At 36.7% G+C, this 14791-nt stretch overlaps 1 protein-coding gene across 2 annotated transcripts; it reads right to left on the bottom strand.

Moving 5' to 3' along the window:
- Nucleotides 1-14: 14 nt before the first annotated feature.
- Nucleotides 15-14759, bottom strand: stau1 (staufen double-stranded RNA binding protein 1). 2 transcript variants are annotated; one of them, XM_081380654.1, is made up of 15 exons: nucleotides 14565-14759; nucleotides 12451-12735; nucleotides 10727-10848; nucleotides 10462-10642; nucleotides 7876-8026; nucleotides 7575-7746; nucleotides 6667-6762; nucleotides 6296-6508; nucleotides 4892-5035; nucleotides 4337-4483; nucleotides 3566-3641; nucleotides 3105-3430; nucleotides 2900-3022; nucleotides 1378-1457; nucleotides 15-1227 (listed from the first exon to the last, which is right to left on the bottom strand). In XM_081380654.1, exons 2-15 carry the CDS (start codon nucleotides 12638-12640, stop codon nucleotides 1140-1142), a joined length of 2109 nt encoding a protein of 702 aa, XP_081236780.1. In that variant the 5' UTR covers nucleotides 12641-12735; nucleotides 14565-14759; the 3' UTR covers nucleotides 15-1139. The 2 variants fall into 2 exon arrangements, with proteins under 2 accessions (XP_081236780.1, XP_081236781.1); XM_081380655.1 differs by having other exon boundaries at nucleotides 51-1227; nucleotides 3105-3427; nucleotides 14565-14755.
- Nucleotides 14760-14791: the final 32 nt, after the last annotated feature.

Genomic DNA, 14791 nt, shown 5'->3' on the forward strand with positions numbered 1-14791 from the left:
GCAAAAATGACTTTAATTAAACATCACGTGTTTAATTTTTGTTTTTTATTGCTCAAGAAAGAGTGTTGAACTTCCTTACGTGTCCTATTTTTCAGAAAGGTTTAAGCAAAGTTATATAAATAGATTCCTAATATAAAAAATAGCTTTTCTAGTTATTCTTCAGAGACCTTTTTTAGGCCTTTAAATCAATTTTTTAAATTCCCTGCTTTTTACAGCTATTTCATGACCATGAGATCCCCAATTGTAGCATTTATAGAACACACACACAGTTTTTTTGTGCAAGAGGCACATCATTTTTACTCGTATTCCATGAGGAAAACAGGATGCAACTGGCAGAGAGTGGGTGGGGTCAACACTGATAGGAGGATGCATGTTTAATTGACATGACTGAACAATATCGTGCTTTATACATACATTCACTCACTCACACACACACACACACACACACACACACACACACACACACACACACACACACACACACACACACACACACACACACAAAACAAAAAACACCACCACACGCTCTACACTGAAGTCACAATAACATTTTCCCAGACCTACATGAAAATGTAGATGACTTTTTTTTTTGAGAGTGTTATGGTCGTCATTGTAACTCAAAAAGCACTGAAGAAAAACCGCCACGGCAGAGATGTGTTTGAGAGCTTCATCATATCCTTCAACGGGGTTTTATACTGCACTTCACAACAGCGCTAATACAACCCAACTCGATGGGTTCCTATAATACAACGTTTTAAAAAAATAAAAAATAAAAATAAAAGCAATAAAATAAAATTATGACACAGAATACATGACTTCCTTTGAACAATGAAGAAAAGCCAATCTAATCGTCAAACTTCACAATTATCATTTTACAATTTAACAACAAAAACAAAACCACCACTTCACTGGATATGATGAGGCGACTTTTCCAAAGCCTTAGCGTTTAAAAATGTTTCACTGCATGTGCACATTAAACATCAACATCTCTCAATCTTGTTCAACTGCGAGTTTTGAATACTTTAAATCCAAGATAAATTCAGAATCACTCAAAGGCCTTTTTGAGCAGCCAATCAAAACTCTGCTTCTGATTTTTCTGTAGTGTTTCGCAAATAAAACGACCAATCAAATGGTCAATTCTACACTGTGCCATCCAGAGTCTTTCCGATGGTGCTTGTGTTAGCCGGTTTTAATAATGCACTGCCCTCTAGGTCCTGTTTGTTGCACCTGTGGAGGGGGAGACGGGTCAGAAGAACTCTAAAAACTGTTCAAATCACTCTGGAAGGCATCTACAAAGAACATTACTTTGAATGCATGCCAATATTAATACAACTAGTTCATGTTCATGTAAAATGAATAAGACCATACAATACTGACCCTGACATTGGTCCATTAGCTGTGCGCTCATTGGACTGCTGGTCAAGTTCTGACAGGAGCTTCAGGATGTTCAAAGCAGCCTGTCCGAAGAGAAAGAGGCATTGCAGTAAGCAAGATACAAGTAGAGATAGATCTTCCACAGTAATATTTAAAGTACACCACCAAGATAAAAAGACTTTTAAATGTTTTGGAAAGAAGTATTTGATGCTCACCAAGGCTGAATTTATTTGATCAAAAATACGGTTAAAAATAGTAATATTGTGAAATATTACTGCGATTTTAAACGAATGGTTTATATATTTTAAAGTTTTAAAATTGAATTTATCCTGTGATGGCAAAGCGGAGTTTTCAGCAGTCATTACTCCAGTTTTCAATGTCACATGATCATTTAGAAGTATATTTAATATGATAATTTGGTGCCTAAGTAGGATTTCTTATTATTATCAATGTTAAAAACAGTTGTGCTGCTGAATATTTTTGTGGAAATCGTAATACGTTTTTTTTGTTTCAGAATTCTTCAATGAATAGAAAGTACAAAAGAACATTTAGTGGAAATAGAAATCTTTTGTAACATTATTAGGGTCAGACCTAGCGCAAATCCTTTTTTGGCATTTTATTTATCAAAGATAAAATTAGCAGTGAAAAGGAGTGGACAGTTATTTTTGCAGCTGACCTTATTGCATAAGCATTTATAGGAGTTTTTACTTTCAGATGCAAAATTTATGGGAACAGACATATATGAACCATACAACATGATTTATTAATGTTTGCAGTAATCAATTTACTGGTAATTGTGCAATTATTTAATGCCCAAAAAAGCATGTCTTAACCCATTTTAGGCTTGACATGGCTACGATAGTTGGAGAAGTATTGCAGAGAACAGAGAGAGTATGTGGTAGAGAGTGGATAATTTTCTCCACTTGTGTTCATTTATTTGGAATGCCAGATGATGTCATCCGAACATATCGATTACCAAGCTCTTGGTAGATTGCGTTGGTCATTATGGAAATGATCCAGCTGCATCTGTGTTCTTTAATGTGCGCATTGCCAGTAGATCACGCGCAGAACTTTCCACCCCAATCTGCGCTTTTTTGGAATTGCGCTCACGCTAATTTGCAGTTTAGTAAATTTGCCACCATATGTCTAAGGGGCCGTTTACCAAAGAGTTTACATCTAAAAACTTTTCATGCATTTTGGTCGTTCATTTACACGACAACAGCATTTTGAGGGCACAAACTTTTGAAAACGGGGTTTCAAAGTGCATGTTTTTGAAAACAATACCGTTAATCGTCTCCGTGTAAACTACAAAAATGCAAATTTGTGAAAATGGTGACATAATGCGCATTCATATTATGTGTTCAGTCTATAGGTGCGCAGTGTTTCTTTACAAAGTGACATCGCCAACTACTGGTCTGACATGCATAATACAGCGTTTTTAGTCTTTTGTCGCAGGATGTATCATGTTTTTTTCATGTATTTTGTTGCTGAATGTATCAATTAATAAAAAAATAAAACTATTTACCATGTCATGGCAGGACTCCACATCCTTGCCAATGCCGTGGCTGATGAGAGGGGGCTGAGAGGAGCAGTTGATCAGAGACACAAACTCATTCTTGTTATTTTTGGGAAAGTCTTTATATTCAACCTGTGACAAAAAAAAAAAAAAAAAAAATCGATTGGTTGTGCGACATCATTGGGGAGGATAAGTGTGTTATCATATTCAATACCTGTAATCCCTGTACAGTGGCCAGGTAGCTGAGTTGCTCGGATGGTCTGGTAAGGGGTCCGTGGGGTCTGTGTGCCAAGCTGTTTTTGGTCTTTAGTATACCTTCGGCGGTCGGGGAAGTGCCAGCGTACAGCAGCTCATTGGCAATCATGGCAGTTACTGTGGCCATGGCTGGGTTGGGGGCAGCTGTGCGACCGTAGTCTTTTGCATGGGGTCCCTGGTTGGCACCCACCGCCTGTGCCACCTCAGGCACCATAGGTAAAATGCCAGCAGGAAGCTGCTGATGGCTGAGGAAAGGAATTCGGAAATCTTCCTCCTTGTTGACTGCTTTGAGAAACGCAAGTGTCAATCGCAAGCAATAATATTCACTAAAATGAACAATGATACAAGGACCATGTGCATATGACCACATCTATATTGATGATAGCAGCTGAATATGACAAATGACTGGACAACACATACCAAGACCAGTCTTGTCCACAGATCCCGGTTCAAAGAAGGTCACTTTTCGTCCATCTCCAGGTTTCTTAGCAGGTGCCTTTATAAAGATAAATGAAAAAAAAAAAGTACTCTATAACCTTTTACACTAACACCTTTAGTTGGCACTCATATGTTTCTGTTTATGATCCATGCTGGAAAGAAAGCTATGCAGGATTGGATGAAAATTAGTAAATAATAATGTTCATTTTCTGGATAAATTCAAGGATTGTCAAACTTTTTGATGCCAAGGAGCCCCAAATATGATGATGACCCCCTTCCACATATAAAGCAGCAAAAAAAATTCTTGTATTCAAAAATATCAGCTGGGTGATAAAATTAGGCATCATATTATAAAAACAAACAAATTAATACTTGATATAATACCTGATCACTACAAAATGATATGCAGATTTGTTTTGTTTGCCCACCGTTAAGAACTACTTATGTGAATAAAATTAAAAAGTAATGATTTCTGACCAGTATTTACAAAGAATAAAAATAGTAATGTAAACTTTGGGAACGTAATAAAAAAAAAAAACTAAAAAAAAAACATTACATTAAACATGTTGCATTAATATACAAGTAGACATCTTAACTTTGACAGCCTTAAAAATAAAACAAAAAAAATTAAACAATTCTCTCAAACCCTCTTTTCAGTCCCCTCCGGCACAGGACCCCAGTTTGAAAACCCCTGAAACTACTTTCACCATGTTTTTGATGCAAAGTAAATGCTGTTAATAAGCAGACACTCACTTTCTCATCTGTTTTCAATGCCGGTTTGGATGGTTGTGGCTGAGGCACTTTGAAGCCCAGAAGCTCCAGCATCTTCTCGGCTGCATTTCGTTTGGCCACTTTTTTACTAGGACCCATTCCCTCTGCATTCTGACCCGCAATTGACACCTGAGTGAGAGAAAGAAAAAAAAACAGTAAGTACTAGTAAGGTTAGATCTGGAGCGACTTTATCAGCTCACAATGTGCATGAAAGCAGACAACATAAAAAGTGCAAAAAGGGAATCCAGCAACACTAGTGGTAAGGGGAACTTTAATAAACTAAGAAATACCAATGCATTTCAGATTAAGAGCCTTCTTCAAGGGTATACAATGCATGAACATTTTAAGAAACCATCTCCATACAGAGTAACTCAGTATGAGAGAAAAAGCAGAAAGCGATACAGGGGCACATCACTTATCCGGGAACATTTCTGACAAGCAGGTTGTATATGAAAATGAAGAACATGGCCTTCACACAAAATGTGCACTGAACTATTTTAAAATGTCAGAGAACAGAATCTTCACTCTGATGAGTACCTGCATGACAAACTCCCGGCGTCGAGGCAGACCTCTCTCCGTCACTAACGCGTACTCTGGCTCTTTTTCTTTCTTAGCCTGCTGGATTTGAGCCAGTCTGCTGATGGGGTTCATGCCCTGACCATACTCGGGACTGGTCTGCAGCTGAGAGCGGGTGCAAGATTCATTAAGAAAGAGATACATATTGACACACTTGATCAATACATTTAGATTAATGAGAAGATGAAAGGGGCAATAATTTAATTAATTCAATGAAAGGCCTGAAAAAGCACATTAAATGACAGCCAGTGTCTGCATTGGTATCGTCACTTGTTTCCTGATTTGAGACAATATCAATTAAGGTAGGGATATTTCAGCTACATTGTCAAATTTGTATATTTAAACAAAGGAATTCACCCATATATGTACACCTGTTCAAAAGTTTTGGGTCAGTAAGTCAATGATTAAAGTTTAAAGAAATTAATACTTCCATTTGGCAGCAACAATGAATTAATCAATGTGACAATTTTAAAGGGTTAGTTCACCCAAAAATGAAAATGCTGTCATTACTCACTCACACACCCTCATATCGTTCCAAACCCATCGGATTTCACCAAAAATATCTTAATTTGTGTTCCGAAGAAGAACGAAGGTCATATGGGTTTGGAACGACATGAGGGTAATGACAATTTTCATCTTTGAGTGAACTAACCCTTTAATGTTAACGATTTCTATTTCAAATAAATGCTGTTTGTTGGTATTTACTGGTAATTAAAGAATCCTAAAAAAAAAACAAAAAAAAACAAAAAACGATTTGTACAAAAATATTAAGCAGTATAACCGTTTAACATTGATAATAATAAGAAATGTTATAGTAATGACTGCTGAAAGGAATACATTACAAATAGAAAAATTATTTAAAATTGTAATATTTCAAAATATTCATCAAAATACAGTTTTACTTATCTTTAAATGAATGCAGCCTTGGTGAGCATAAAAGACTTCTTTCAAAAACATTAAAAAAAAAATCTTACTGACCCCAAACTTTCCAACAGTAGTATAACAAAATCACTAAAGAATATTTGTATACAAGATTTATCCATTAAGGCAGTTGGTACATTTTGAAACCACTTTAGCTAATTGGCCAATCAGGCACATGCAGTTACTGGCCAAATAACTACTCTCTGAATTAAATATAATCGATAAAAAAGATTATTAACTTCCCAGGCTGATGTACTGGTCTTTAACTAGTAAGAACACTCTAACTTGGTACTTTAATAATTACATTAATGTTTAACATTTTAATAGGCCAAACTATTACAAATCAATAACTTTAATATTTATTAGCAAAGTTTTTTTTAGCTTTTGAACAGAACAGCACTCTAGCCATCAAATTAACCCATCCAAGAATAAGTCCTCATCTACCTTAATAATGGACTTGCTTTTCTTTTTAATGCGTAGTGGTATTTTGTCTGTGACAGGTAGTTGAGGCAGTCCGCGAAGCTCCTCCAGCACAGCGATGGCAGCTAGCTTCTTGGCGATCTTCTTGCTTTTGCCATCCCCCTCCCCTGAATACTCGCCCACAGTAACCCTCACCATGAAGCTCTTCATGTGAGGAGGCCCAGCCTCTTTTAGCACCTGTATACAGTGAGAAGAGTTAAAGAAAAGTGAACAATTTGTGGTTTGGACTTCAGAGATATGCATGCTTCTGCACACAAGATTTTGCTCAATTCTAATGTGCATGAAATAATTTTTTGTATATTTGTAGCCTACGCCATGATGGGATCGTGACATACCTCGAAATTCACAGGCAAGTTGCGCTTCAGTGCAATCTCGAACACTTGGCTGATCTCGGATTTGTTAAGGTTTTCTTGTACTGGCTCTTCTTTCATCTACATGACAGGGATTGTTATTCACAATTTAACTAAATAGATCAGATAATTGCATTTTGCTTGTATTTACTAGGTTCAAGAATTGAAAGCAGCACTTTTTGAAGAATGACTAATGCTTGGTGCACACAGCACGATTTTCAAAGTTGTTGGATCGCTGTTCTTCTCGCACTCACGACTGTCTGGAGTACCATTTAGTTGCCGTTGTGTGCACATTACATGACGGATTGGCGACAGGGGGTCACATGTTACTCGCTGATAGCTCTGTCTGGTCTACAAACTACGTTCCGCTCCCAAACAAACGCTAGAATTGATACAGGAAATAAATGTAAGATCATGAATGAGACAGGATTTCTTCTTGTTAAAATGATGCATGTAAGAAGCATGTGACCCAAGTTGTCTGCGCACCAATTTACAGTGAAAAAAAGAAGAATATGAAGGAGAGAAGCCATGCATGCTGATGTTTTTGTTGCAGGTCTATCACTCATACCCCTGAACTTTCCCTTGACTTAAATCCTGCTCTCTCATTGGCTGTAGGTCATCACCAATGTAATTTCCAGTCAAAACACATTTCACACTACATGACTCTGAGTTGCTTTCAAGTCCAGATATTTAGCATGCTAAATATCTCACAGGCATCGGCAACGCGTTTTTGATCATACAAACTACGTGACTGTCAAGATTTGCCTCTGATTTTGGGCATATGTCGGTAATTTCCACAAAACTGTCGGCAAGTGAAAATCGGGGCTAAAATCGTGTAGTGTGTACCCGGCATTACTATCAGCCAATTCATCATGTTATAAATATGAACTCACCTCAGACAGTTGCTGCATTATTGGCTCTTTCTGCAGGTATTTGATAGCTTTGGCCGCAGCATCATGTTTGGCTGCTTGACGCGTGCGGCCCTTGCCGTGGAACTGTTGTCCACCGATAGACAGCTCCATATGATACAGTACTGGCCCCACAGGAGGAAATGGGTAGTAATAACTGATCAAGAGAAAAGGGAAATAGTATAATATTATCTTTTTCTGCCAAAACATAAGATTAATCACTGGCTATCTTAGCCAACATTTTACATCATTCAATAAGCAAAAGATTCAAATAGAGAGTGCATACTGCTGCATGGAGCGTGCATAAGGGCCAGGTGCTCTGATGTTGTAGTTGAATGCTGGTCTCATCCCATGGTAGGCATCTATAGGCTTATAGATGGGCTTCTTGCCCAACTTCATACAAAGTGCATTAAGCTCCACAGTGTGGGTGACGTTATCTGCATGAGACAGAGAGATGGATGTCAAACAGCTGCTTGCACTGCAAACATTCATGGGGTTCGACCTACATGGGGTTTAATCTATTACTGTGAAATCAGCAATATTGTGAAATATTTTTTTACAATTTTAAAATGTAATTTTTCCTCTGATGGCAAGGCTTAATTTCCAGCAGCCTGTACATGAGCATTACATTCATGATTCTAATATGCTGATTTAATGGCAGAAACATTTCTTATTATTATCAAAGTTGAAAACAGTAGTGCTGCTTAATACTTTTTGGTGAATAATAAGTTCAGAATAAAAGCATTTATTTGTAATAGAAATCTTTTGTAACCTTATAAATGTCTTTACTGTCACCTTTGATCATTTAAAAAAAAAAAAAAATCCCTACTGATCCCAAGCATTTGAACTGTAATTTGGGATAATATCTAAAAATAATAATAATAATAATAATAATAATAATAATAATGTAATTTGTCCTGGGAATTTTCCGCAGCCATTATCATGATCCTTCAGAAATCATTCTAATATGATGATTTGGTAATAAGAAACATTTCTTATTATTATCAGTGTTAAAAATAGTGCTACTTAAAAATTTTGTGGAAACTGGGATGCTTTTTTTCAGGATTCTTTGATGAATATAAAGTTCAGAAGGACAGCATTTATTTGAAACATAAATCTTTTGAAACATTTTAAATATCTTTACTGTCACTTTTGATCGATTTAATGATAAATAAATAAAATAACAATAAAACTACATTAAACTATACATTACTTCAAAGACAGATTAACTCCAACAGATACATTCAAGATTAAAATAAGTGGAAACAAAGTAGACATTTATTTGGAATTTTAAAGGAATAGTTCACCCAAAAATTAAAAATCAAAGATCATCTACTCACCATGTATGAAAATAGTTAATGTGACTGTACATTTGAAGTCTCTAAAGCAGATGTAGCAAACCCTTCTCCTGGAGAGCCCTGCTCCAACACCTGCCAGTAATTTTCATGTAATCCTAAATTGGTTAGATGGTTCAGGTGTGTTTGATTAAGGTTGGAGCTAAACTCTGCAGAACACAGAGCTGGCTAAAGCAAAGCAAGTCATATGGATTCCTTTTACGATACTGTTTGCCTTTTTGGAGCTCGACAGCCCAACTCATGCAGGTTTCGGCAATGTGAAGATGAGAGAATTTTCACTTTTGGGTGATACTCTACGGAGCCCTGCACATGACATGCAGGAAAAAAATATGTATATCGTGGCCACAAATTAACAATTCATTACCACGCCTTACTAATGCGTCACCACCTTTTACCAATTCGTTGCCTCGTTTTAAGTAAAGTGTGCGCATGATAAATTAATTCATTCTCTCGTTTTACTAAATCATGTGCACGATATAATAATTCCTTCCCTTGTTTTACTAAATCGAGTTCATAGTTAATTCCCTTGTTTTAGTTTAATCAAAATGAGGGAACGAATTAGTACAACGTGGCCACAATTTACTAAATCGAGGGGACAAATTATTACATAATGCGCACGATTTAGTTAAAACGAGGGAACAAATTATATAGTTTTTACTTAAAGTGTTAGTTCAAACAAAAATGAAAATTCTGTCATTAATTACTCACGCTCATGTTGCTCCAAACCCATAAAACTTTCGTTAATCTTTGAAACACAAATGAAGATCTTTTTAATGAAATCTGAGAGCTTTCTGTACCTCCAATGACAGCAACGCAACGCTTAAAAAAAGTTTGTAAAACTAATCTAGTTTAGTTTTAGTCCAAATTTTCTGAAGAGACTTTGTTCGCTTTATATTGATTTGTTGACTTTATATATCGAACCTGTTTGCGTGAGAACAAACCTCACTGGTTCTTGCGGAAGCTCAAACGTGCCGTGTAACACGAGAATGAACCTCATTGGTTCTCGCACGTCAAGCGAACATGCTTGAGCTTCTGTTTACCACAACTGATGTGTGAGTTGATTAATGTTTATGTGAATAGAAGCCTAAATTAAATTTGTTCATCATATAAAGCAATTGTGTCTCTTCAGAAAATTTGGACTAAACCGCTCAATTAGTTCTTCCTCGATTAGTTTTATGATCCCTTTATGAACTGAAGCGTCAAAGTGGTTGTTGTGTAGCTGTCAATGGAAGGACAGAAAGCTCTCAGATCTCATCAAAAAGTGTTCCGAATATAAACGAAAGTCTTACGGGTTTGGAACAACATGAGGGTGAGTAATTAATGACAGAATTTTCATTTTTGGGTGAACTGTCCCTTTAAAATGAGGGAAAGAATTATTATATTGTGCACACAACTTACTTAAACGAATGAACGAGTTCTTAATTCATGGCCACAATATATATATTTTTGACCGCATGTCATGTGCAAGGCTCCGTACTAATCCTTTTGAGAAGATAAAGAAAAAAATATGGACGTACACTCTGAGCCCTTGTAGATCCCATCTGGGTTCTTTCCAGGGTGGCGGGGGCTTCTGTGACTGGGTTTGGGGAGAGTAGTTTCGGCAAGGGCACATGATGCTGCTGAGTGCTGGGCTTTTTTGATACTGGTCCCCTCTGCATCCCAGTGCTGATCCCCCAGAGATAACCGCACTGAGAAAATCTGACCAACAGACACCATCAGAAAGTTCAGACAGGTGGGAAGAGATAGTTTTGTGTGTTTGTGTATATAAGTGCCAAGTCTTACCTTGGAGTGGGCTGGTCCTTGTTCACTGAGTAGCTTGTATTCAGGTTGGATCTTATTGTAACGGGCTAACTCGTTTATCAAGCACATTGGGGTCTTCTCTTTAGGGTTTGCCATGTTAGATACTAAATCAATAAGTCAAAAAGAAAACATTTTAAAACTCAACCAATCCAAGAAAATCATTTTGTTATCAGGGCAAATTATGTTTTTGCATGTGCATTAAAAAAACCTGAAAAATACACAATTCATAAGTTTGGGGTCGGTGGCAAGATGTTTTAATGTTTTTAAAAGAAATACATTTAGGTTTCAAAAATATAATAAAAACAGTATATTGTGAAATAATTACATTTAAAATAACCGTTTACTATATTAGTATATTTTAAAATGTAATTTATTCCTGGCAAAGCTTAATTTTCAGTATCTTCAGTGTCACATGATCCTTCAGAAATCATTCAAGAAACATTTCTTATTATCAATGCTGAAAACAGTTGTGCTGCATAATATTTTGGGCTAATAGTAAGAGTTTTAAAGAGTAGCCTAGCATTTATTTTAAAACAGATTTTTTTTTGTAACATTATAAATGTTACACCTTTTCACCAGGCGAACCTGGGGGGCCCACACTTAAGCCCGGGGTTATTGTCCCAGCCAACCCGGCCTCCAGAGAACAGGGCCACTGGTTACCCTGAATCAACTTTCAATCAACTCAGGTTGTGCGGCTTCGGCCTCAACCTCCAGGGACCCTTCTACTTTCACATTTGATCAATTTTATGAATCCTAGCTGAATAAAAGTATTAACTTATTTATTTATTTTAATACCCATAACGACCCCAAACTATTGAACTGTAGTTTTTCAACATGTTTAAATAGACAATTTCAAACCATTGTTGTGGATGCGAAATATGTTATTAAAAGTACCGGTAATCTTTATAAAAAAGTTTGAGATTCCTATGTGGGCCTGGGCATAGCTGAAGAATTAAAATGTTCAAGTTTTCAAGTCCTAACAGTTAAAGGCCCACTGAAGCGCATTGAAACACGCAGCATTATTCAATGTGTTGATATAATTTTCTCTGAAATATGACGACAGGGTGGGACATATCAAACAGCTCCGCCCCTTTTTAGAAATAACCAATAGCGTTTAGTTAACATCACAGCTGGGCCAGAGCCATTGAGCTCGGCAAAGCCGCAGTTTCCTTCTATATATTTTAATATATCTCCATATAGCTTTAAAATATAGAGTTCTGTGTAGAATTCAAATGGGTCCAATACGTTTTCTGGTATGCGCCGATTCCCTATAGCCGAATCGCGCGTATGATCTGCACTGTGCTATCGTGTCTCTGGACCAGAGCAGTGGTTCACGTGACACTAACGCGAAACCAGACTTCATTCGCCCCAATGGAAAGCATATTTACATTGTCTGAATCGTTCCCTATGCCATATATAATGTAGAAATTAGTAAATGTAGAAAATAGAAAAAGTGTAAACAAGTGACCGATTTTAGCCCCAGATTCAGCGTCTAATTAAGGGCAGGACAATGTAGATTCTGACCTTGATCAAAATCCTTGATCCATATTGGCAGAAGTGAGAGACAAAGTTTTGAATGCTTGTATCTACTAAATGCAAATTTTGTCATTGTTTTGGAGCAATAACAGTAAGGCTAACATATTCTTGCTAAAAGCCAAAAAACGATGCCTTTTGTCTAAAAAAGCACCAAGCATTTTATCACCAACCTGTGGGGTTGCAGAAGGGCGTGGCGGATGCAGAAGGCAGGGCGGAGTTTCGTAAAGGGTGACTGGCACTCTCTGAGGGTAAGGGAGCAGTGGCACAGGGAATGCTGAACCCAGGTTGGGGCGGGGCCAGCTGTAAAGGGGCGGCACTGGGCGCAGTGTTGACAGGCGTCTGGAACTGAAGCTGTGACATTCTGATTGGCTGGTAGAAAGATGGGTTGATTGAATGACCAGGTATAGACTTTGCCGTGAGGTACGAAGAGAACTTTATTAAAGAAGGGTTGTAGCCTATGTGAAAGAGAGAGAATGACATAAGTGGGTTTGTAGAATGAAGGACTGAAAAGCTCTACCTGCAGAGTGGAAAAATGAAAAGGATCAAAATTTGTTCTCTGACATGTTATGCGTAATCAACCAAAGGATCAATCTACATTTGCATTTCCAAAAAAATGAAATATTAGCGCTAAAGCAAAAGAGTAATGTTCATAAAGTATTTGGTAAGCTTAGATTTTAGGATTTGACAAAGTAAATGAAAAACTGCATCTTTACGCATACATACATCACAGGACGATACTGTGAACAAATCAGTGTTTATGAAAAATTTGTTAAGTGAATGAATCGTTCTTGTTCACTTCTTTGCACTGACACTTTTGATGTGATACTGTTTTGTTTAAATGAAGACTAATTTTAATATTCCAGTGACGCCATAACTGTTGTAAAGATTTTGAATGGCGATTGGTGTTCCAACAGCGTATACAGATTTAAACGTAGCAACACAATTTCAGTGATCTACAAAAGTTTTAAGAGTCCAAGCTAAATTATTCAAGCTGAATTATTAGCAGAAGATTTTAAAGAAGGATTTAAGAATGATAGAAAAAATTTGTTTATTGAACCTTTAGATAAAAAAATATTTTAAAAAGTTTGCATATGTGTTTTATATCATATTTAATACATAAGGCCTTTATAGCTCATATAGTGAGAATATGGAGCTCATACTCAGGGAGGGGGAAAAACACCCCAGAAATATTCAGAGGAGAAAAAAAATGTAATTTGGTGCAGTTGCAGTTATTTATATGGACAGAAAGTAATATGAAACTCTAATAGCCTATAGTGTAAATACATTTTTAATACAGAGATTTTTTATAACAGACTACTTACATAAAATGCATAAACATATAGGCTAGTTGTCACTCTATATCTCCAAATATCATGTTTTATTTTAAACCCTTAGATTTTGGTGGGCAAAACCTATAGGCTAATGCAGTGCAATACAATGATGATTGACAGATATAATTAAATGTCCCTGAAAAGCCTGTTATATCATATTTGGAGCTTACATTTTAACATGAAGTTGCTTTAGTCCAGTAAATGTTCATCTTTAAATATTCCAAACAAAATATAAAAGTAATTCTTACATTTACTCAATTTAAAAAGCATTAAAGGACGGTACTGCAACCTGAAGGTGGGCATTTTTTAGCACACTTGCTAAAAAAGTATGAACTATCAGAGGGCAAAATGCATTTAGAAGACCATAGAACAGGTTTTCCAGCAAAGTTTTGATCACAGAATTTTACAGTAACATGGCAACCAGCTCTTATTCGTTGACAATTCCTGGAAGTCTACTCAATAACAAGAACAAAAGACATAGCCTATGCAAAAAAGTTGACAATCTAACAGTAGGGGTTAACACATCCATTAACACAGTACAGTCAGGCAGTTATGAAACTGATATTTCATAAATTAACATTAGCACAGCTTAAATATAATTAGTATGTACAATATACTATCCTGCTACACTTCAGTATGCAAAGTCTACTGAATTTTAACATATTTGATTTTTTAAAAACTACCGCATAAACTGAAAACAAATATCAGCTGTCAAGACTCCTCCTACCCCTGCAAAGCAAAGTATCGAAGCCAGCGATATACACAAACAACCACTATACACATTTATACCAAGCATGCCATAACCAAATCAGCCCTGTTTACATAATATTCTATGTGAATTTCAGTGAAAAGCAGCTATGACAATATGCGAGAAGACCCATTGATATGAATGGCTCGAGCTAACACACTAGCAGCTCGCGCATCTCAGCAGGCTCCTGCTGAATAAAGCTCACCTCAGTTTATTTCTCCCCGGTTGTGATTTTCTCCATGAGTTACGATGTTAAAGCGTAGTGTCAGTTCGGTTTCGTCTTATTTTAAGGGGTTCTGGACTGGTTTAGTATGAAAAAACGGGGAAAGAGGTAGAGAGGGTGAGTGTAGACAGGGCAAACACTAAAGAGAATAGCCCGATATTTTCCGCCCCTGCCAGGAAATGACATCACGCCAGTTATTTGTGGGGTTA

This window comes from Scardinius erythrophthalmus (genome assembly GCF_964197995.2).
Source record: "Scardinius erythrophthalmus genome assembly, chromosome: 12".
NCBI lineage: Eukaryota > Metazoa > Chordata > Actinopteri > Cypriniformes > Leuciscidae > Scardinius > Scardinius erythrophthalmus.

What these genes read in the sequence shown, in the direction of transcription:
- stau1 (XM_081380654.1), bottom strand. Translation starts at nt 12,640, where the DNA reads ATGTCACAGCTTCAGTTCCAGACGCCTGTCAACACTGCGCCCAGTGCC. An exon ending in GATCTACAAGGGCTCAGAGT is followed by an intron (nt 8,027 to 10,461) that starts GTACGTCCATAT and finishes TGTCTCATGCAG; the next exon opens with ATAACGTCACCCACACTGTG. An exon ending in GCCGGGAGTTTGTCATGCAG is followed by an intron (nt 4,484 to 4,891) that starts GTACTCATCAGA and finishes TCTCTCACTCAG; the next exon opens with GTGTCAATTGCGGGTCAGAA.